Source organism: Cydia pomonella, chromosome 3, assembly GCF_033807575.1.
Source record: "Cydia pomonella isolate Wapato2018A chromosome 3, ilCydPomo1, whole genome shotgun sequence".
NCBI lineage: Eukaryota > Metazoa > Arthropoda > Insecta > Lepidoptera > Tortricidae > Cydia > Cydia pomonella.
In genome coordinates this window covers 16,378,127-16,403,816 of record NC_084705.1, presented here as the reverse complement: position 1 = coordinate 16,403,816, position 25,690 = coordinate 16,378,127, and the positions used below count along the sequence as shown (strand labels likewise).

At 36.0% G+C, this 25,690-nt stretch overlaps 2 protein-coding genes across 2 annotated transcripts in view; one reads left to right on the top strand and one right to left on the bottom strand.

Moving 5' to 3' along the window:
• Nucleotides 1-12,138, top strand: part of LOC133516167 (uncharacterized) — a 60,872-nt gene extending 48,734 nt beyond the window's left edge. Inside the window, exons 3-4 of the mRNA XM_061848948.1 lie at nt 6,096-6,315; nt 7,432-12,138. Coding sequence (XP_061704932.1) covers nt 6,096-6,315; nt 7,432-8,843 — 1,632 coding nt within the window. The 3' untranslated portion in view covers nt 8,844-12,138. The remainder of the gene's footprint in view (nt 1-6,095; nt 6,316-7,431) is intronic.
• A 4,029-nt stretch (nt 12,139-16,167) lies between these two features.
• Nucleotides 16,168-25,690, bottom strand: part of LOC133516166 (cuticlin-1) — a 114,410-nt gene continuing 104,887 nt past the window's right edge. Inside the window, exons 8-12 of the mRNA XM_061848947.1 lie at nt 23,055-23,163; nt 22,431-22,655; nt 21,578-21,785; nt 20,782-21,057; nt 16,168-19,313 (exon numbers count right to left, since the gene is read on the bottom strand). Coding sequence (XP_061704931.1) covers nt 19,071-19,313; nt 20,782-21,057; nt 21,578-21,785; nt 22,431-22,655; nt 23,055-23,163 — 1,061 coding nt within the window. The 3' untranslated portion in view covers nt 16,168-19,070. The remainder of the gene's footprint in view (nt 19,314-20,781; nt 21,058-21,577; nt 21,786-22,430; nt 22,656-23,054; nt 23,164-25,690) is intronic.

The following is a 25,690-nucleotide window of genomic DNA, read 5'->3' as shown; positions in this document are numbered from 1 at the left end:
GGCGGAGTTACAAAAACACCCTTTCAGTTGCAGAGATGAAACTTCCCATATTTGGCAGAAGTAGAACGTAAATGTAATGAATGGTGTCATCGCTAGTAGGTAAGTTGGTAGATTTAAAAAGGTATAAGTAGTAATAAGGTATATTAAACGATTTCCTTAGACGTGCTACTACAAAAACATCAATAGAAAAGACGAGTATATTGATTTAAACCAACACGATTTTCATTCATAATTTTAAAACTAATACGGGACTTAATCGCGAATCAAGATCAAGTGCGGGTAGTTCGCAAAATCCGCGCAGCAAGATGTTGGTACAATTCCTCGCCAGTCTGCCTGTGACCACGAACGTAACATCACGTTCGAATCGTCAGGCCATATAATAAATGTAAGTTTACGCGATTAAGTCCCGTATTAGTTTTAAAATTATGAAAAGACGAGTAGGTAACGTAGTGGCACCAGTGACCGAGGGAACCTGTAATCTGACACTTCAATTTTTATCCAATTGCTCCTCTACACGACGGCTCAGCGCTGGACCAGCGAGATGGAAATGCGATGGGTATGGCTTCTCCACACGATGGCCCAGCGCTGGACCAGCGAGACGGTCATGCGATAATTGAGAGCACGCAGTATGGAACGGACGAAAAACCGACACTGTGGTCATCCTATCGCCATCCCGCCGCGCCATAAGCCATCCGACACCACTACCCACTCTACACGCTGGCCCATCTTAGTGGGCCAGTATGATGACCCATCGTGTAGAGCAGCCACAATAAAATAAGGATAGGAAGCCGATTTTTAATGTGACAACTCTACAGTAGCTGCACAGTGTTTCCGTTTCCCTACCTTTATTTTATTGGATAAAAATGTAACTGTCGGTTTTCTGGTTCCCTGATGGTTCCCTGTCGGTCACTGATGCTGAGGCCACTACGTTATTTTAAAAATAACATACTTTTTATTTCAGCAGCGTGAAATGACCGAGATAAATGCGAACGTTGAATGTTGTCACGAATGTGAAGCTATGTTTTTTGATATTGAGTTCAAATATTTTGTACCTACCTACTTATTAGGAGTTAAAAGCCTGTTTGAAAAACGAGCTGTCTTGTACAGGCAGCCATGTCCTATGCGCTATATTTGGCATCACGCCATATCAAAGCGCTCAATAGAGCAAAAGCGAGGGGTTGCCGTATTATCAGCTGTTCGGGGTCGGCATTATTTTCACATGACCAGTAAAGGTCGGGGGTTAAACTAAGAGTAAAATAGCTAAGTAAATATACTTCTATAATTCGATCATGATATATAATCATAGTATAATTAAATTTAATTATATTAAACTGAAAAATCGGACAATTGCGAGTCGGACTCGCCCACCGAGGGTTCCATACTTTTTAGTATTTCTTGCTATAGCGGCAACAAAAATACATCATCTGTGAAAATTTCAAATTTGTGAGTTGTCAAGCGGACCCCAGGCTCCCATGAGCCGTGGCAAAATGCCGGGACAACGCGAGGAAGAAGAGGAGGAGATCTGTGAAAATTTCAACTGTCTAGTTATCACGGTTCATGAGATACAGCCTGGTGACAGACGGACAGATAGCGGAGTCTTAGTAATAGGGTCCCGTTGTACCTTTTGGGTACGGAACCCTAAAAATTCCAATCCTTTTTTACTATTGCAATAATGGCCGTCTTTAATGTTTCATACATAAAATTTGGCTTTGGATCAGCTACAATATGTATCCGCCTATTTACCTATACAGTGCATAATATAAATTCTCATTTTGAAACATACTACATAGTCACTCGACCAAGCAAAATTAATGCGTATTTTAATGACAATCACTGCCACTTTCTCAAATTATAATGTATAAAACTACATTTTCACCATAAAACATATCCGCAAGCGTAAACTACTGAGGTGGTGACTGGCAGATACCAAGTATCGATAAAAACGATACTTGCAGCGCAATTTTTTTCTTGCTTCACTCATACATACAGTGTAGCTCATAATTCAGTACACCGGCAGAGTACCTACTATATCCCAAGTAATTGAATGAAAGTGAAATTCGCCCGCTAAGATCAACGACCGCGCGCTGACACACTGCTCTTGAGTGCCACTCCCCGAGTAAATACTTGTACCAGTACTGGTAATGAATACGCGGAACTCTGGCTACGGTGATCAGTCGTATTTGGGTATCGATAACTTACGTGCGGCTGTGCTCGGTGTCTAATTGTTTTATAATTTATAAAGGTTTTATAAAGCGCATGCCTGGATATCTGTCCCCTATCAAAATAACCATTTTGCTTTGAACTATGGTATAAGCCGTTCTGTGGTAGAAACGAAAGGACACGTGTTTGTTGTGTATTAATAAGTAACAAATGGTATTAATTCATAGCTGATTTATTACGTTATTATTCGATACTGACTCTTTTAGCTGAAAAAATACCTTTTAATTAACTGCCTAACGCCATTAACAGAATTAGTTAATTTGTCTTAATTTATAAAGAAAACGAGACTTTTTCGTACAGTATCAATATACAGCCCTACAAATGAGTCATACAGCCTGCCTGATGGTTACAAGTACCATCAGACAAGGGTACTACAGGCGGGTTATTAATCCTTTAATAATCTGCCCGCGTAGCAAACATGTCAATCTTTAACGCTCCGTAGCGAATGAAACGCAACTGTCACTGTCGCACTAATATGGAAGAGTGATAGAAAGAGATGGCTACTCTAAGCTACGGAGCGAGCGATAACGATTGACATGTTGGCTATGCGGGCTGGACACATTCCTAAAGAACCCTATCATACGTTGCTTCTCGGAGAAATTCTTGCCAGGGATGTTTATTATTATATCATATATCGTGCGTGTTACGAGAAAATTAGAATTCTGTACTAATTCCTCAGGAAGTTAACGCCACATAACCCTATCAGATTGAAAATAAAAAAGTCATTACACTATTCTGTGAATACAACACTACAAACAAGGCGTAAAACGCCATCTCCACTATCATTTAGATAAGCATCGAAGATTAATCTCCTTTCCATTAAAACTTTCTCCTGTACTTTTATTACATAATTTGGTACATCGGTATCCCCTGGATCAATTCAAATCCCATTCTAAAATAATTACTGGATTCCACTCTTTGCCGGGACCGATGTGCTTTATAAGAACACTCGTAAATCTTTATCGAACTAATATAAAAGCTCTACACGATACACGCTTCTTGTAGGCAATACTTTCTAATGTTGTTCCTTGAGGCGAAACAAATGAGAGGTATAAAAGACCTGAGAATTCGTTAATTCTAGGTTCGAAAATTGCCGTCAACACCCACAATGACTCCAAATTGTAGAGTGCTGCCGACAATTTTGTTTAGTGGAAATTGTTCATATTTTATCTATGTCCCGGCCACCCAGGCTGGACGAAGTTCTTATAATAACGTTCGTTTTTAATTTTCCATGTTTCTACATTTTTTTACTATAGATATTATGAAGTTAGAAATGCGGTGACAAAAAAGATTAGCTATAAACATATCTTGATTAAACCGGAAAAAAGTCGGAAACCGGAGCGGTCCAATGAGCAATGATTTAAGTTATTCGAAACCAGAATCACGAACAACTTTCTCGAGATCATTCCATTCATGCCCCCAGGAGTCCGACCGACCCGGCGAAAGACGGGCTGCATTAGTATTAGTAACCTCGATTAAGTTGCATTTACAATCTGCGTTGTCACATAATTTTTGATACAGGTGTGTCCCCAGAGATGTATTAAAGACGGTCAGTGTGTCGTATTAAATAACACTTAAAATATCGCCCACGAGTCAGTGAAAGCCGACCGTGGCTTAAATACTACGAGAAAATAGTGGATATTTTCGTGTCAGAATAATACTTAGTTACAGTTTTTTTAGGAGGACCTTGAAACTTCAACTTAACAATGGAACACTATACTGTTTTACTGTGAACAGTTTTTTTTCTTTTTTGTCATTTAGAAAAAAACTAAAATTTCAAGATTATCAAGATACTATATTAATAATCGGAATAAATTGAAAGCGAAACATGCATAAGATGCGAGCTGGCACAGAGGCTATTATCAACTTATCAGCCACTGGGTATAAAGCGGCGTATACCTCTCGACACCCCTGAGCCGCTCACACCGGTGTTGCTCCTGGTCGTCTTCACGAAGGCAGTTTCAGGGGCCCATCTAGTGGGCGGCAATTTACCGCCTGCCTCGATAACTAGTGAAAATATTATTATGGCAAGTGCCCGGACGTCTTTACAATAACCCAGTCTCATTGTCCACCCAAATTTCAATCCATTTATACCGTTATACTGTTCACTTTTTCTACAACAGTCCCAATGCCTGCTGCGACCGGTTCATGGGTATCTGTTGTTACGCCTGTGAACGGGTTCCAGCAGGCGGTGTACATAACATCGAAGCTCTCCAAGGGGTCTCTACGTGTTGGATCTAGAAATCTAGATCCCCACGCGAGCCTATTAAAAGATCGAGATTTATAGGCCCGTGAAATCCAAGGAGAATAAATAGAATAAAATTCTTGACAGTTATTATTGCATGATAGACAATACCATAACCTTTACCTAACTCGCCCCTTTATACAACTTTTTGAAGTTATAGACATAGTGCAATATATCTGCCCGCTTCTTAACTAAGGCAACATCTATCCATTCAACGCATGAATGTTCTAAAATAAAGTAAAAAAAGTACGTCAGTAGTTAGGAATCGGCAAGTGTCTGAGGTACCTACTACCTACTACTAACTGCTAAGTGCAATAGTTTTCTTTACTATAAATTGGAATGTAATTTTATTGAACGCACATGTTTAAGATAGCATTTTCGTTTTAAAACTACATATGGCGCAATTTTTGAAACTTGAAAAGTAACAATTTATGAATGGCATTCATTTCGGTTTTCAGTATAATGATAAAATGAACATGAATCAAATCAGCCCTTTCTCAAAAATTGGTGGCATGGTTGATTTTGGCGTTTTGGAATTAAGAGGCGAAGTGAATAAATTTATGGTCAGTTAAAAATAAATAAGTTATATACAAACAATTGCATACAAATTCCATAGTAGGCGCGGTCTAAACTTTTTTTTAAAGTTGGTACGCCCTTATAAAAAGTAAGCTTAGGTCCTATTCAGTCAAATATGTTAAGAATCTTGATCTGTGTTTAAAATAGCTTAATTTTAGCAGAGAAATACCTTGCAATTATTCTAAGAACTAAAAGTGGTGGAAAGTCTGAAACTAACTTTGTATGAAGTGAAGTAAATAAAAAAAGCTATCATGATTTTAAAGGAAATTTAAAAGTGGAAAACGGCACGGCCTAAGATCTCAAATCTAACCTCATCACAATACGACAATACGAGTAAAGGCACGCATCGTTGTGATTGACATAATAACAAATGTTACTCAGCCTTGAAACTAATAATAACATTACAAATTAAAACTCTCAGCACTTTCATTAGCCTTTTTTATTTATTTTTATAGAAACTATAAATATTCTATCTGAGATTGCTTCGAGTACCTCTTGGTCTGTAACCAAATTTTTAAATGACATTAAACATCAATTCAGTTAACATTATTATAATCACAATCACTAATAATACGTCACCCCTCACTGCATGTAATAAAAAATATTTGTTTAAATTTGAACTTTGATAGCTGTCAATAGAGTTGAATATCATTTTCCCTCGCACTATTTAACGTCAAACTAAAATTGCCCCTGTCAGATCAAAGACCTATTGTATAAAAAATACAAGGTAAAACTAAAATCAGTATTGTATTTTAATATTATGCAATAGGCCCCGGGCTTCAGTTTAAAGTTGTATTACATGCTTATAGTTTAACGCTACGTTGACAGAACTAAGATATATTATTATACATAGAGGTTAATTAAGCACTGAATAAGTTGTTTCCAATAATAATAATTTAAAATAAATTAAAGGGACGCCCATAGTTGTCCGTTTAAAGTTAATACTCAAGACTGAAAGTGTGAGAATGTCTTACCTCGACAATAATGAGGTATTATTACGCTACACAAAAATATTTTTCTACATAGTTACAAAAGAAATATTTGTAAATTTCAGAGTGTAGCTCTCAGCGACCAAACATCAAACGAGAGTGGCGGGGGTGGCGGAGCTAACGCAGACTCCAGCAATGCCGTCGAGTCGTCGGCTGACCAGCTGGCCATGGAGTCCTCGGAACGGGAGTCGCCGAGCCACGCGTACAACGGACCCCCGCCACCAGCTCCCCCACCACACAACAGAAGACAAAACCCACCACATCATCAGCAACACCATGCATTAGGTGAAGTTATCAACGGAAATAAAATTATTTTGTTTTATGCTAATAGTTACACAGGGTATTTATTTAGTCACCTGCAATAGTTCCCGAGCTAAATAGGTCACACATCGCTTAAATTTTTTTTACTCTCCCACAGAAAATGTCAAGGCCAGAGAGCCAAAATGAAACAGCCAATTTTTTTGCGATTTCGGGGTTGGTCCGATAGTAAAAATTGCTGAGTATGACCTATATATTCAACCCGTAAATTAGTGTAGGTGTTTGTAGGTGACAAAATAAACACCCTGTACGTATTACAGCGTGTATTTTTGATACGACCACATAATAAAAGGACTGTTTAGGCTTTAATAAACACACTTTTATAGGTTTTATAAAACATGGACGTTGTACTTTTATTTTTCCATATAAAATAACGCAGCAAGTAATGTATCACTACTGTCACTACTTTGTTTTAACTCAAAACGTCGCTTTTAATGACTCAACGTCACAACTGTCACAAGTGAGTCACGAAATACATTGCCGATCGAAAAAAAAATGTTCTGAATTCTAAATTAATAAAATCTTTCAGAATTGTTGCGGCGATATCAAAAATACACACATTATCATATAATATAAATAATAGGTATGTGCACCTACAAGATACTTTGTCAGCGACTTCTTTCCACTCCACCATTTCCCATTTCACCCATTGAGATGAAATTCGGAAAATAAAGTATATAATATCTCTTGCTCCAACATTTAACTTTGCCTTAATATTATCCAGATTCATTCAGCCTTTTTGCATGATTGTACAATAAAAAAACAATCATCTAAATATCTAAACAAGTAAACTTTCACGTATGAATATACGTTTATGTACATGTAGGTCATAGTATATATTGTATGTATTACATATATTTTCATGTAGGTATATGCATTTTATGTTTTGAAATTTTAATCATATCTTTGTGTTTTTTATTTAGTAAGTAGTCTTACCGCCCACAGGCTATCTGCTTTGCCTTAAGGTTGACTGGTTAAAAATACCATTTGGCATTAAGTTCGCCTTTGTACGATAAGTTTCTCTTTTAACAATAAAAATTAAATAAATAAATTCATAATGAAATATTCCTTTGTGGTTTTCAGGTATGCCAAGGATCACGAATCATCACCCTATCCACTCGAAACCATTTGCTCTAGGGCCGCCAGTTAGTCACCATAAGAACGACATAGGACCTGGCTTCAGAGGTCCACCCCCTCAATCTGCTGCACCGACCGACGCTCAAACATCTGCGAGCGACAAAGTGTTCAGTGGTGCCGGAGATGTGTGGCCAGCTCCTGCTCCTGATATGCCTAAAATTGTTTCTTTGGACGTCAAGTGTGAAAAGAATGCCATGCGAGTTTTTCTGAGTTTTGATAAACCATTTTTTGGAATAGTTTTCTCAAAAGGGCATTATTCCAATCATCAATGCGTCCACCTGCCACCCAACCTGGGCAGAACAACAGCATCATTTGAGATTGGAGCTCACGCTTGTGGAACAGCCGGTAGTGGGGATCCTAGATACAGAGGAGACGTGACGGCTGCAGGTACATACTTTGAAAATGTAATAGTTATTCAATACGACCCACAGGTCCAGGAGGTTTGGGATCAGGCTCGAAAATTACGCTGCACATGGCACGATCAGTATGAAAAAGCAGTCACCTTCCGACCTTTCCCAGTAGATATGTTAGATGTTGTACGCGCCGATTTCGCTGGTGATAACGTTGGATGTTGGATGCAAATCCAAGTGGGTAAAGGACCATGGGCCTCTGAAGTATCAGGTCTGGTAAAGATTGGCCAAACTATGACCATGGTATTGGCCATTAAGGATGACGATGCAAAGTTCGACATGCTTGTACGAGACTGTGTAGCTCATGACGGTCAACGCGCTCCTATACAATTAGTCGATAGGCGAGGCTGTGTAACACGACCAAAACTAATGTCAAGATTTACGAAGATTAAGAATTTCGGGGCCAGTGCTTCCGTTCTTTCATACGCACACTTCCAAGCATTTAAATTCCCTGATTCCATGGAAGTGCACTTTCAATGTACCATACAGATTTGCAGGTATCGCTGCCCTGAGCAATGCTCTGATGGTGGTCAAAATGTTATTGCTCCCCATGCCGAATACGGGCCTCCTCAGATAGACGCTTTCCCAGTCGGCGCTGAAGTAAGAAGAGATGAGCGAAGAGTGCGAAGACAACGTCGTGCTACATCGCCTGAGAAAGAAGTGGGAGTAAACCGAGTTATACGTGTTGTTTCCGCCGGAGATTTGAATTTAGATTCTACAGAAGAAACGGCTGCTCCTAGAATTGTACCCACTCCTGGTCTAGTTTGCATGACTACTCCAGGGTTTGCAGCGACCCTCGGAGCGCTTCTTGCCACATTAGTATGTTCGTGCGCTGTATCAGCAGTGCTTTTCTTAAAACTCCGACCCATCACGACTTTAAAGAAGAAAACAGCTGCAATTGCGACGATAGCCCGGCCACACCCACCGACAGCTCGGTTTTATTCGTAACATTCATTGATATTATTTAATTTGTACATATTAGTGTGATGAGACTGAAGTATGTAGATTATTCCAATTTCATTAACCTGTTCTAAATAGTTTGCTCAATATATTAATGATCAGATGTTCAAAATAATAAAATATAGTTAATTCAACCTGTTAAAATTCATCCATACTCGTAACACAGGTCAATTTTGGTAAAAAACTTCAGTGACATCGTCAATTTGTTTCCTATTTATATACAAAGTTATTAGTTCTTCCTCCTGTATTATTGATATGTTTGATGTTTATTGAAAGGAAACTACCTGTGTACTTAACTCTTAATTAGGTCAAATTTTTATTTTACGACACAAATATAGTATTAAATAATATAAGTACAATCTTCTGTTACCTCTTTGCAAATAAGAGTACCTAGGTATTTATATTTGTCTCAGGGGCAACGGAAAATACATGCGTGGTAATAACAATCAGCATTTAGGTGAACCGCTAGAATATAAATTAAAATAACTTGTCATTAGTATTAATAATTATTTATTCTAGGTAAGTTTATTGCTGTAGCCACATTGCTACATGTAATATATTTATGTTATACCGCCTCAGTACCTCTTCTTTTTTATTTATTGTATTTCTTTACAGATTTCAATGATTTATGATATGTTACTTATTTGTTATTTTTAGTTATTTATTGTGATTGTTTTATATGCAATATTTGAAAGCATGCCATCATCCTTAATATCCATATTTAATTAAAATCATTATTCTGTTTGACGGTTATAAATCTGTATAAGTGTAGAAAATAATTTAAAAAATAAACTCAATACGACAGAGGAAGGTGTTATTTTATTCGATTTATTTACTTTAAAGCATTTTATCAAAAGTACCTAAAGCCTGACCAGTAATATATGAACACGCGCCATGTTGCGGAATTTCATTGGAACTATTTTTTCATACTAAATGAAACTGTAATCCTATACATGATAATAACAGCGCCCTTTGACAATGATCATATATTCCTGGTCGAGCTTTAAGCATTAAATAAAGCTACTGATTGAATAGGTGGGAGTTTTCAGAAAGTAGGGTACTGCAGTAGTAGGGTAGTTATTAAGAAAATGTAATCACTGTCAGTTTTGTGACCATAATTAAGCATTGTATTATAATAAAAAATTGGCTTTTGTGTTCATTACATAAACTATAAGCGATATACGGTACAATATGAAAAAAGGCAAAAAGTTGATTCCCATAAAGATTTTATGCTTAATTATCGTCACAAATCTGATAGCTATTAACTTTTCTTAACTAGTTACGCTAATAGGGTACACTATTTTCTGAAAACTTCCGAACAAAGTCGGTATTTGTCAAGATATATTATTTTTATTCCAATTATTACTTTAGATAAGCTAGTACTTCGCTGTACTATTAAGGGATAATATAGTATTATCTATTTCTTGTCCAACCTTTTTATAATCTTGACTTGAAGTAAGATACGCGGGCCAAAGTTTCCATCAAATCCATTACTGTAATGTTTTTTACGTTATGAAAGCATATAAGTATCGATTATAGGGAGTGTGCATGAACTGTGATATATGGCAGCACTAGAGATGGGTAAGGGTAAGTAAATACTGAGTATTTACTTAGTATCTACTAAAAGCACCCGATAAATACTCGTACTTATTCATTTAAGTAAGTAAAAACGGTTGCTAATAAAATATTTTAAAAAGTGAGTATAAAGAACTAAATTGTTTCTTATTGAAGAGTGTTAATGTATATTAACCATATTTAAATAATAAAAAGCAAATAAGACGCTTATTTTTTGAAAAAAAAGGCTAATCATCAATGAGATGCAAATTATGATAATGCATAGTTAACAATTTTGTTTTTAACAAGAAAGTTTACTTTTGAAATATGGGACTTAAGTTCTATCGATGTTCTAGATACCTGCACTTACGACCTTTTATTAAGGTTTTTTTAGAAAATTCAAAAATGGCCCAACGCATCATGTTCAAAGTATTTTTAGGGTTCCGTAGCCAAATGGCAAAAAACGGAACCCTTATAGATTCGTCATGTCCGTCTGTCTGTCCGATTCTGTCACAGCCACTTTTTTTAATACTCTATTATACGGCTAATCTCCCGATATTTTTTCATATTTTTTTTTAACTTTGGTTTGAAAGTTAAAGAGTTATTAACATTATTTCGGCCTTTAGAAACCGGTTTTGTCCAAAAGTATTCAATTTACCCAAACAGGTTTGTAGAAACATTCACGTTATTTTTAAAGATCCATTTAATGATATGTAACACATTGCTGTCTTTTGTTTTTTTTTTTTTTTGACAATATTTGCACGTATGAAGTGCCCAACTTAAAAATATATATTACAATTTTGAGTATATAATCCAGTAGCGGCTTACAAAATACACCCATATTTCAACTTCATATTTATAATCAAGCAGGCCTATGGAACCCTCCGCGCGAGCTCGGATTTATGCCTACGAATCTCGTCCCGTTCACGGCACAAAAGCAAGGCAGTTACTTGCCACACTCGCTTACTCACGCACGTCACCACGCGCTCCAATATGCCAGGCCGTGTAGCCAACGTGCCAATCGTTAACGCTCCGTAGCGTATCGTAGTCATCTATCACTCTTCTATATTCTCTTCTATTGACGACCGGTCTGCCCTAGTGGGTAGTCACCCTGCCTATGAAGCCAATGGTCCGGGGTTCAAATCCTGGTAAGGGCATTTATTTGTGTGACGAGCACGCATATTTGTTCCTGACTCGTGGGTGTTTTTTATGTATTTAAGTATCTATATATTATACATATTGTTGTCTAAGTACCTCCACACAAGCCTTATTGAGCTTACTGTGGGACTTAGTCAATTTATGTAATAATGTCCTATAAAATTTATAATTTTAAAATTTATTTATTTTTAACTTAATTTTTATTCTATATAAGTGCGACAGTAATAGTTGAGTAACTATTACTGAGTTGAGTTTCGTTCGCTACGGAGCGTTAAAGATTGGCACGTTGGCTATGCGGGCAGAGATCATACGAAAGAAATGTTTTCGACACAGCTTATCGTGTATCCACACGATGCAGAAATTATTCATTGGGTTTAGAATCTTTGCCACGATCAAGTTTAATATAATAACAGATCACTTAAAAGTAGAGGGAGTTCTTTGTGCAACAAGATAGGAAAGTTAGTTTTTCTTGCGATGGACTCAAAAACACGAGATGTAAAATAACTTTGCTCTCGTGTGACACATTCACCTCAGTAGTGAGAACATGTAAAAGGTTAAAATTTTAACATCAAGTAACGTTTTAATACTGTATTATATATATAATACACGTTACTTGATGTTAAAATTTATATATATATATATATATATGGCCTTCACTAAATTAAAAAACTACTTTGTCTCACTTCCTAGAGTGACGAAAGTAGGCTTGTTCGAGCTGCCGAGGTGAAAAAATCATGCAACATAACATAAAATAGCACAATTGTAAATTAATGATTAAAATACATAATTGAAGACATATATTTTATTTTATTTCACTCCGCAGTTTAAGTAGGTACTTATGTGTAAAATCATTGTTAAGCGTAGGCAACCCTAGCGTCAGTGTTGGCCAAAACGTTAGTGCAATTGACCATTAACCATTACAATTTGAACCGTAAACTGTAACAGCCTAGCATTGTGCCGCGACAGAAGCCCCCTATTCATTGGTGCGACGTATTATGTCAAGTTTACATTTTTAGATTTAAGCTACTAGATGGCAGACCCTATGCGAAATAGATATAGCCAGCGTGAAGAATTTGTGGGCGGCACCTGCTTAGAAACGTGAATTGTTTTCGCTTTCGATTCAGGTCACGAGATGGCACTGCACGACACGCACGGTCTCTATCGGCCCAACAAAGTGAGCGACATGGGACGACGTAAGTAACGTAACTTATCGCAGCCGACATGCTTCCGACTCTTCCGAGTCTTCGTTTCATGAGTATCATCAATATACATATATGGCGGAAAGCCCTGCGTTAAACGAATGCGATCAACGAAATGCGTTTGCCGCGTCTGCTTCCCGAATACTCATCATTGTTTTATGCGGCAAACGCGTGCGCTAAACTCCAGCGCATTGTCATTTTTCTTTCCACAAACAACATAGGACAACTTTGTTTTATGCGTAGGTACAATGCTGCGTTTGTAACACGATTTAGTGCCTCACCGTACCTATCACACCTATCTGGTCATTTTTATTTAAATTTGTATACCAACTTGTGTTTTAAATTATGCAATTTTTATACTATTTCCACTCAGAATCACGAGATCTTTTGATACGAGAATAAAAAGAGTTCCCAAAATTTTATACATTTTTTGTTTGTCCGTTTTGTTACGGTCATAGACAGCTTTATTGAAATCGTAATCAAATGGACCAAAAAACTTGGGACCATTTTATTTCTTAGTAAAGGTCGAAGAAGCTCATGATTAAATTCTAACGCAAGAGTTGGAGGTAAGTACAACTTTAAATAAAAAATGCGCATCGACACGGAATCGGCAAAAGCCAACAGGAAAAAGTTTAATGTCTAGATTCAGACCAAGCTAACTCCGAAGCAATTTTGATTAAACAAACTTCTTTTAATTTATGACGATTAAAAGAACACTTGCACAGTCTGTGCTATGAAAATCGCTGCCGAGTTAGCTTGGTCTGACTCTACGCAATAAGAACTGTTAAAAAATGCTACTCAAACATTACGCGATGACAACTATATCGTATAATATGTGGTCTAGTTCTCTTCAACCATGATTAAAACGCCAATTACGTCCACACTTCACGATATCGAGCCCAAAATCAGTCCTGTACCCCTAGTGTAAATATTTTCGACAGCGAAACGTGACGTACGCGTTTGCGTTAAGTGTCATGTTGTATGAGATTTTTGACTTTCCGAAACGTCCCGCTTGGCGCGCTGTTCAAAAACCCATACAAAATGAGACTTAACGCAAACGCGTACGTAACGTTTCGCTGTCGAAAATATTTACACTAGGGGTACTGATGTGGGCTTGATAAGCGTTTCACGGAATATTAGCACATCGTTAACAATATTTGAAATGTAAAAAATACCTTTGTCTCTAATTGCCAAAAATGTTCAATGTTTGATATTCTTGTATATGAAACATGAGATGATTTCTGAGAGAAGAAGAAACCGAATTTTTATCAATCCATCCAGTAGAACTAGTTTTGCCCATGACTTTGCCTTTTTCCTTGGCCCATTTCTGTACAACAAGATCTCCACAAGTATTAATTTAACCCAGCTTACAGTGAATCGGAGTAAAGCGGTCGTTACATCTTTTTTGAAATTATATGATTACGATGAGACCGAAAAACATCTAAAAACTACTGTCTAAAAATGTTAACTTCAATAATGCCTGAACTTTTAAAGTTTTCTCTTCCTCGTAATTTATTGCATAATTTTATTATATACCTACGTTGTGCTTCACTCAGATATTACATATCCATCCATACATGCTTCTCGTGGTATGTAGAATGTCACTAGCGATGAGAACTACACACCCACACACACACACACACACACACACACACACACACACACACACACGCACGCACACACGCACGCACGCACGCACGCACGCACGCAAACGACGCTAATAAAAAAGGTATCAGCAGCATTTTTTTAAACTAAAGGAGGTTAAAATTTATATCGGGAATGATATTTTTATAATGAGGAAGGAACTTGAAATTTCTTAAGATATAATAGAAGAACTTTCAGCGTTTTTCAAAATTCATTTCATAAGGGGGTAAAAAAGGATCGAAAGTTGCTGTTTTTTGGTAAAGGATTTGGAACTTCATAGAAAGTATCAATATTAGAAAACAATAAAATTGTTTTCAGCGTTTTTGAAACGTACCAGGAACGATTTTTTCTTGTATGGGACTCTAAACTTCTTCGTTTTCCTATTAGAAAACCATAAAATAAATTCATCGTTTTTGAAAATTTGTCCCCTTTTTCAACTTGGGAATCACTTCCAAAAATATTCTAAATTCAATCGATCAGCATTTCGAATACCTATGTGTTTTACTTTTTTGGGAGCGAAATAGTACCTATTTGATATGTCAACTTATTTTTTCAGATTCCTTTAGTTAAAAAGGGAATTCGTATACGTAACTGAGGCCCCTTTTGCACGAAAAGGAAAAATATTATATATATTTTATAGAGAAGGTACCGTTATTTCGTTAGAATCCCAAAGCTATTCTTTCCTCGTAAATAGATTAGTTAGCATTGACAACTATTTGTCTCAAAAATACCCTTATGAAAAATAAAATTTATAATATACCTAATGTTGGACGTCATTAAAAATAAGGTTTGGCAAAACTAGATAGTTTTCATAGAAATACCGTAGGGAACACTAACTTCACCAACTTGTGCCCAACTTCGCCCAAGTAAAATATTAAAACAATAATTTTACCAAGGAACACATATCCATTGGTTTTACAATGAATAAAATAATATAGCTATAGCTGCGTAAAATAAGTTTCCCAACTTCGCCTACTCATTTAATTTTACTAATACTTACCTATTTCAAATCCCAACAAGTTATACTGAAATTATGATTTAATGTTAGATAGTTAAGGCGAAGTTACGAGTATATAGGTACTAACAGTGAATTTAGGGTACCTACGTATTTTTGCCAACCCTTATTTTCAATGAAATGCCACATGGATAACGGGGTTTGTTCATAAAACTTCATAGCTAAGTAAATAGTGAATCTGCAAACCTTACGTCATATTACAAATTTTAAATACCTACCCATGGAACGTCTATCAATACACATCACTCGCACGATCAAAAGGGGCTTTAGCAAAGTTTTTACCTTTAAGTATATTAAGGTTCAGGTTCTCTGTTTGCAATATTATTATGCTGTTAGATTAATAATTAAATAAATAATAAGCAATGTCTTTTCCTGATTTGGGACCAGTGTGGCATCGGATTTTTAGTGACTCTCGTTAAAATTTTAGCCGTACGTCTTTTATTTCACAATTAACTATGATGAATAGGAGGCCTGAAAAATACTTGGATGTCTTGGATTGGATGGATCATTTTGGGAGCGAACGCACCCGTTATAATGCTACGCACACATCTAAAAAGTGTCAATGACAACACACGTCGATACTTTTGCCGTGGTTGTGTGCGGTGCATATATATTTAGTACATACTTCAAATGGCGGCGTAGATGCCCTATGGAGGTGTATACCTACCTTAATGGTTTATCCTTAAGATAGTAAACCGAATTACTGAAATATTAAGTAATAATAAAAAAGAAGATAAAAAAAATCGTTTCAACACATTTTATTTCATTAAACGAATTTATACAAAGTTTTTACGCGCTGAACACACTTCTGGAGAGACTTATAACGAAATATTCGTTAAGAACGACCCAAAAACATAATGAATAAAAAGAAATAGAAACACAAACCCATAACAGAATAAAACTTATCGGTAAAGAATATTGTAATATTCAAAATTGTAAATTAAATGGGTATATAAATAAATTGCACTTAGAGAAATTATCTTCTCATAAAACGCTACGTAACTTAAGTTTATAATAAAAAAAGTATAAATGCATTTTTTTGGGTGGCATAAGTACATAGCTGGGAGAACAGCGGTATATTTTTTGTCTAAATACATTGTGAATAAGTAGGTACTAGTAGATGACTATCTGTGTATTACGTAACTTTTTGTTATATGTAGATATCTAAAATGGAGGTATGTTTGGTATTCAGCTGAGTATAAAAATTGGAGTCAAGAACATTTATACTATCGTGATGTGAACATACTTTTTAAATTTTCGTTAGTCAGAATTATTAAAAGTTAAGTATTGTAACATGATGTTAGTTATTTTGGCCTGAGACTGTTATGTTTTTATTAATGTTTGCACCATTTTCGGTTTATCTTTTGAATGTCGATTTGATCTCCCAACGCTAAATCGTAATCGTTTCAATCATAAATCATAAACAAACTTGCTAACTTCACCTTAAATAGGTTAGGTATTTATTAACTGACTAAATATTAAATCTACTCATAGCTACGTGTTTACGTATTATTAGCGTTGATAAAATATATTTAATTTATAATTTAATAATATTGAGCAAGATAAGTTACGATTCTTTTGAATCATTATTATAAATCCTAATCCTTTGATTTAAAACCAACCACTAAATAATAAAATATATACTTAGTATGCAACATTCATTGGTGTTTTAACTACCTACAGTATGTGTACAGTACAGTTGTCTATTAGTACGTATTTATGACTTATAGAGGGCCAACCACTTTGTCACTAAAATAAATGCAAAAAGCGAGCTTACATTTTTCAGTTTTGGAAATGGATGGCCAAATTATAAGCACATACATTATTATATCTACATCTTTAAAAATATATTTATGAAATAAATTACTAAGAGGTACTTAAGTGTTCTAAAATATTCTCACAACATAGAAGCATAGTCACAATTTTCAATCTATGCCAGGACGTCGTAAGAATATTTTGTTACAATGTAAAAGTTGTAATTTTCAAGTCAGGACACTTATTATTAAAAATATAATCAAGGAGATGTTTAACCTTGATTTTTAATAATAAAGAAGATAATGCATTAACGAAATAACGTAAAAAATATACATTTACATTAACAGTCAACAGGTAGTACAAATAAGTTTGATAAACGCAGAATGTACCTGTTCCGACAGTTACGCTAGCAATAGACATTTGAGTATTTTTCCTGTTGATCCTAAGTAGATTTGTGCACATGATGATTTCAAAGATTCTCATATAAATACTTATCTAAAACACTAAACTTAACCTATTGGCATGACTGGACATATCCTTACACTTAATGCTACAGTATTCGCAAATGATTATAAATTAACAAAGGGCAAACTCTGTACAAAACTTATTGGTATAAAATGTAAAATATTCACAACAGTGAAAAATGAATACAATCAGGTTTCATAGGACTGCGTCCGTAGCACGACTTAGCACCATTAAGCACGCGGTGTGATTTAAAACCATATGATTTCAATAATTATACTCGCAACTTGTAAAAAATAACAAATACCTTAAAATCAAGTACATAGAAACACAATTGACAGCAAAATAAAATAATATTTATCAGATTCATCATTTGACCTTTATCCTGGAAGCAAAAATATCAAAGCAGTCAAAAATTACTACTGCTATAGTATAATAGAATTCATTAAAAGACAAGTTATAAGTGTATAATTTTTTGAAAAAAAAAATTGAATTTATTTTTAAGTAGATTACATTTTAACCATCACTTAGGGCTCATTTAGAGGACGTGCGATTTTAGTTACATTGCGGACTATCGAGGTTACATCCAATTCATCCGACCGATCAAATACCGCAATGTAATGAAACTCGCATGCGAGTTCTCGCACCGTCTAAATAAGCCCTTATTGTTATATCATGTGCATATAACACTAAACAAAGGCTACTATAATATTTTGGTCATCCAAAGCAAAATTTATTTGTAGCAGAAATGCTTACTTTGTTCAAGTCGTGCAAAGTTAGATAAGATGGACTGTAGGTGTTTTTACAAACGTATGCACATGTAACTATGTATTGTATGAAAACCATTGGCTATTTGATATATCACATACGAGCAAAAAATATGACGCAATAATGTAAAAATTCCACATTGACAGTAAAAAAAATCTCCAACTCAGCCTTTTTTCTCTTCCGAGACAAACATAATGACAATGATTTTACATGGAGCCTGACATGGAGCTATATGAACTAGGTAAACATGATTTACGACATTGGAATTAGAATAATACCACCGGCTTTTTTTTGCTTTGGACGACTCCAAATCGATATAACTTATAGACGTGCCAAATCTAGCAAAAAATTGTCGTGCCGGAATAATAAATATTATCACCATATGGCGCCGACTAAACGCTAGTAATCATCGTCGTTTGGCAATCACAACACTTCACCAATTCTAGAAGATTAAGGGTCCGTCGCACCGACCACAATTAACGGACTGGTCAACGTCAATCAGTAATGAACCATGAAAATTCATACGAGTATACCATAAAGTTTTGCCAACGTTTTAACGGTGACAAACGGTTCGGTACAACCGACCGGGCACGTCTATCAGATTTATCGTCCGTCATTTAAAAGGTCACAGAATATAAAAATAGAACAGTCTAAAGAAGATCAGCCGTCGCGCGAACGGTGCGGGTGTGTCGGCTCGCCGAGCAGCCGCAGCGCCATCCACGCGGCCAGCGAGTGCGAGGCGGGCGCGGGCGCGCGCGCAGGCGCGGGCGGCGCGGCGGCGGCGCGCGCGCGCAGGCGCTGCAGCAGCACGGCCGCCGCCAGCGCCGCGCCGGCCGCCGCGCCCGCCGCCGACGCGAACAGAGCGCCGAAGCTCACCGCGCCCATACACACGCCGTATACCACCTGAAGTCACAATCAGACTAATTATAATAACCATCGACCGAAAAGTAAATATATGTACACGTATAGTAGGCGTAGCGATATACTATGACAGACTCGTAATTTACTAGTAAATTTTAATCATAAATAATCTTAAAATAATTATTTTAAATAATCCTTAATAAATGTCAGTATAATTTATTTAAATAATGTTCCGATAACGTATTAAACAGCTGCACTGTGGGTACGGTTACTTTGAATCATGGGGACACATTAATCATCGATTTTTAAAATATAAGGAATTTGTTGCTATTTAATCATGTATTGCTGTTAAGGCTGCCAACCACATCATAAAATCATTAAGGTGCAGTAATCTCAGCCTGCAGAGTTTTGGAAAATCGTAGCACTTTTTTAGATCACGTTTGCCAAAAAATTAATTTGCAATCAAGGCTTTTCTCTGGTAACTTCATCGATTCTAAACCTGATTTCTTGATTCTCGTTCGATAGATAAAATAATCATGAACAACATTAAAAACCGTGAACGTAGGCCTAAAACGCACATTCAACATTTGTATTAAGTACTACACAAAAGCTAAAAATATAAAAAATGTGTCTAAAAATGCGCAATTTTATTTTTGATCGAACTCATCAATTGTTAAAACTTACTAAAAATATAAATTCAAAAACATGATATCCGTGATCCCGGGCACAAACAGCAGTCTCGATTACGCTTTCGCTCAGTGCGAGTGAGAAGTACCACCCAGGGGCCTTAAGCTTGCATTCTAAAACAAACTCCTTATTTTTTAAAAATATATATTTCCCCGCGATTCAACTTAACCCAATTTACGGCACTTCAAAACAGTGTAACCAAAATTGCCTGACCAGATTGTATTGTTGTCGTAAAAGACAAATGAATATATCAGACTTCAAAAATAAAACCAAATTTTTTTTTACTATGCAAAGCAGTCTTCTAACGAAAAAAGGGAACAAAACCACGTTTGCATAAAGTGGAATCGCTAGTTCAAGTCTTGTTAAAATGAACATTTTAACAAGATTTGAACTAGCGATTCCATAAATGTTTCCACTCCAATTTAATCGTGGTTATATGTTAGCCAAAGAGAATTTGAAATAGAGGTGGATTGGCAAAGAAAATATTGTATCCACGTAAATTTACTGCCATCTAATATTTTACTCAGTAATTACAGTACTTAGTACCTATACTTTAAGCAAAACCGGAAGCTAATTGTTTGTTGTTGTTGTTAACCCTAATGTAAAAGAGCCGAGCGATAACATTCATCGGTGCAAATACTAATATTTCTTCGACTTTAATATATGCATGAAAAAAGAAAAAAAGAAAAAATCTAACGAACTAAGTGTTTTTTTATTGTCTAAAGCTGTAGTAAAGTTTTTTGTTGGAAATATCTCGACATGGCAAACATTGCCTTATCATTAAATTATTTTCAATCATTTTTTTTAAACATAGTCCACTTACTTCTTCTCTAATCCTGCCACTAAACACGGTGACTGGTTCTCTTGTCGGACCAAACGCTAAGTCAGCCTCTGAGACCACTTCGTAGATGCCTGAAACGCCAACATCAGCGGATCTTCCTTCCCGAACAGTCCTCCTCTTGCGAAGAGACCTGGGGCCAGCCACGGCGGGTCCTGGAGGCTTGGCGGGCACCACGGCGTCGGAGACTGGCTTGTCGGAGCCGAATGTCCGCGGCCCGTGGGGGAAACGTTCGCGCTCGTCGAGATCGCTGGGACGATCCTGGAAAGTGAGAGGTGTAGGTTTTATCAACATTACATTATTACCGACCGCGTGGGCCCTGAAACAGCAACAAATAATTAAAACATATATTGTACTCCTCAAACGATAAAACTTTTGCTTAACAAGTTTTAAAAATGATGAAGACTTTAGACTTTTTCATAAAAAATAATTATTATCTTGAATGCAGCGTACATTCTTTGTTATTGTAATTGACGTTGCTAATTGGCATGCTTTAAATATAACAAAATTCGCAATAAATTGCGTCTTAAAAAAAACTTGAAAATGTAGGGGAGAGTGGGTGAATTCTAGAGTATTTTTAACACAAACTATATCTTGCTTACTCAGTGGCAAACATTGAAATTATAATTATTCTATCAGTAATTACGAATCGTGTTTAATTTCTTCGTATAATGCTGTGTGCATTGTGTCATGCTGATACAGGTTTGGAAAAGTAATTCTCAACTCAGCGGTAACCTCTTCACCGAACGTCCACTGTCCACTGACACAGCTATGTACTCACAGTGAATGGTCTAGCTAGAGCCTCGACCAGCTCCTCCACGGCGGACATATGGTCAGAGTCCTCAACCACGGGCGCGGGCGCGCGCTGCGGCAGCGGCGCCGGCGCTGGCACCGCGTCGCCTGATACCTCGTCCCCGAAAGCTTCTTCCAGTGGTAAACGAGTTTCTTCAATTAGGCTCGATTCTGCTACTTCTTCGGATGATGAATCACTGAAAAGTGATAAGTTTTGTTGGTTTACTTTGTATGTCCCTCGTATCTTGTAAAACAATCTTTTACTATCTATCTACAACTTCGTTTTGATTTAGTAGCTAGGCCACGTACAAGGCCACGCGAAAATTAATTGAATAATGTTCTTTCTGGTATGCCTAGCCGATTTCCCTTTACCCGGTAATAAAAATTGAGCATAAATCGTTACCTATATTTAATATTATGTACCTATTACGGATTGCTAATATATGCTCACTCGAGCATTGACGCTACTCAATGCACTCCTGACGTCAGCACCTGATTGTGATTTGTTTGCATACATGGTCGACCGTGTACCGTGAGTGTCTGAAGTATTGTGAGATGATGGCTTAATAGGCATTCTACAGCTGGTGTATAATAAAATGTTATATGTTACTTCTATCCTTCCTATGTATTTTGTGTCTTGTTCTTTTGTGTATAAATATTTTTCTTGAAATGTAATTTTTGTAAGCTTGATTTTATCTCTATTATCTCTAGCTTGGTGTATTAGTATATCAATGCTGTAAAGTCGTGTATTCATAATTGTATTAAATAAATAAATAAAGTAAACTCTACTGCACTAAATGAGTTCCACTCATGTTCTAGAAAGAGTATGTCAATATTCTTACTTGATTTCATTGTGATCACGATGAGTCCGATCATCCTTCCTGTCCAGAGCCCCGTGTCTCTGAGGAGCCACACCGGCTAGCTGACAATGGTCCAAGCAGCCGTGCCTGCAGATCTCCACTTTGCATCGAATATGCACACTCAGTGCATCAGGGAACTTGAAGGCGTGGAAAAAGGCGTACGTGATCACCGTTGCTCGCTCATCTGCTGCCTTAGCTTTTAAAAATCTGAAATAACAATACTTAATGTAAATCTTAAAGATTCTTTATTTACAATAACAATATACATAATTGATATATACAGATGATTACTATAACTAGCTTATATCTAAAATACGCCCTTGAGGCATTGTACCAAGTATGCTGGCGGCATTTCCTCGTTGTATCGCAATACTGGTACATACGTTGTGCGAGGAAGCGTTGTGTTGTGAATTAGATCAAGCGAGGCAGGTACTCGTATAGGTATTCAGTCATGCTACATAGGACATTGATATTAGGTCTAATCGGGCAGAGGGTATAGGAGTTAATGGTATAAAATCAATCGTAGGTAATAGGAGCAGATCCTAACTATGTTCATCAATAGGCAACAGTTGACTGGTATACCAAGCATTACAATCTGGATCCTACCTGGATATCATCTTCGGACGCAAAACGCAACCGTATTCATCTGAAAGCTGTATAATGTGTCCGGAGCCATCAGAAGCTGCACACGATTTCACACGCATATCGAATTCACCTGAAAACAAAAGTTATTTACGTAAAATGAGAGTCTAGAACATTTGTTTCTTAAAACTGTATAAAAGGAAAACAACATAGAACCATTTATTTTGAGCTGATGGTAGTAGAAATGTAATTGTGGGTAATAAATGGCAGGATATGTTTTGCTATAAGAAACTTCAGAAACAACTTGATGTGTTTTGATGTAATGATTATATGATGAAGTGTGGTTAGCTTTCTGCCTATAATTACCTATTGTGAAAGCGACATCCTTAGTTAACAGTCTGGTTATAATTTTTTGTTGCTATTTTTTAATGTACAATTTGTTGTTAAATGGTTTTATATAAATAATATGTAAAATTGCTAGGTACTCTACATAGGTACAAATTATTACTTTTTACACGAATTTTAAAAATAGTATTTCTTTTAGTAACTCACAAAGTCGTTCTTCTTTTAGTAACTTACAAGTGTTTTATTTTTGATAGGTAGGTAAAGATTTATCGTTATCTTAATCCCAACAAAAACATTAATGTGAAATAAGAGCCAAGTTCAACGTTAAGAATATGTCGTTGTTGACTCGCCCACAAAATAATTGAGATCTATATGGGTGCCAAATTCTGTGCTGTGTAGAAAATACTGAAATTATACAGGATTTTTCTTGGCTAGTTTTTACGTATATGCTATATTTGGCTATTTAACTTTTCTAAAATTTGGTTTGTTGGTAAAAACTAGTCAAGTCAAATCCTTTTTATCTAATAATTATCAATATATGATTTATTCTATCAAATTATTAATAATTTTCTATTTTCAGATTTTTTTCCTTTATTAGCACTTAATAGCCTACCTTGTTGCCAAATATCAAGTTCCTGGGTCATCTGGAAGTGGGTTAGATTTTTGATCTAAATCAATATATGTTTTTTTTTCAAATATATCTTCAATAACTTTTTATTTTCAGATTTTTCCCCTATTTACTCCTAATAGTCTACCTTGTTGCCAAATATCAAGTTTCTAGGTCATCTGAAAGTGGGTTAGGTTTTCGATCTATATCACTATATGTTTTTTTTTCATGCAATTTCAATTTATATATTTTTAATTATGTCCCTATATACACCGAATAGCCTACCTTGGTGCCAAATTTCAAGTTTCTATGTCACCTGGAAGTGGGTAAGGTTTTTGGTAGGTTTTTGATCTATAATTCAGTCACAAAAATGCCAGTTTTTAAACGTTAATTTATTAATAACTGAGCTACGTTTATGAAATTTTGTATTTTAGACAAGCTAAGGGGCTTAAATAAATGAGCCACATTTTATGGGTGTAGGTTAAATAGATTTCAAGTTGCGAAGGGGTCAAAAGTAGCTTGAAATGGTTCGTGTGATATTACACACAGTTGCTGCGTCGCCAGTTCCTTTTTCTTTAAACTTGGCTGAAGATGCTGCCGCGTGTCTAGATAATTCCAAAACGCACGGGCTACACTAATGCTATTCACACTTAGCGGTTTCAACGAGAGTGCTTCTTAACTAACCCATTCATCCAAGTTAAGTGAAAAGTGATTAAACTGTTTACCGAAACCACAAAAGGCTAAAGTATGGCCAAACATGCAAAGGCGGAAACACGTAAACAAATATACCATTAAACAAAGTAAACACGACGAAAGCTGTCGCAATACAAAGTTGACAAGACAGCGGCGACCGGCCGTACGTAACGTATGTAGTACGGGCAAGCCTCGGATATTCATGCTATTTTGAATCTTATTTCAGGGACATCACATAAGTCCCGATAGTCTTACGTATAATCCGCTACGAGTAAATAGAAAAAAATGTTTCTTTAGAGTATCACGATGGGCATTATTATGTAGGTAAGTAAGTATGTTTTTTTCGGGCTAGTCTGGATGATGTATTTATTATTGCCAAAATGAATGGTTAATTTATTTTCAGTACATTTTGTACTGCAATATTGGTTCATTTGTTACAATCGATTTTTTCACTTTTCACTATGCTTGGTGGTCATCAAAAGTGTCATGGATATTTACATATTACCAATTATTATCAAAGATTGATAAAAAATCACAACTTTATATTTTTGCACTACCTTATTTCCAACCAAGCTACTTACCGTATCTTTTGTGTGGCTGAATTTTATCATATCTAGGTTGTTCTTTTTTCGTTAACTTCGGCATTTGGCTAAGTACATTTAAGGAAACTAAATGTCATACCTAGTTAGTTTTCGTAATTTCGGATTTTTTATGTTTATTTTTACGAAATATTTAAGTGTTCCATCTGCCGCGATTGTAGAACCTGCCGGTTCTAGAATTAACGCAACCAAACAGTTGAAAATTATGACATGTCAATGTCATAATATCGGACATATATATAGTCCGAGATAAATATATATATACATATTTCCTATAGCAAATAGTCGTTTAATAAAATGTGGATATAATAATATATCTGTTCAAAGAACTTAAAGAATAGCATAAACTTTATGCGTTTATAGTTCATACTTTTAACGATTGTACGCAGCAATTACATTACAATTAATCCTTACAT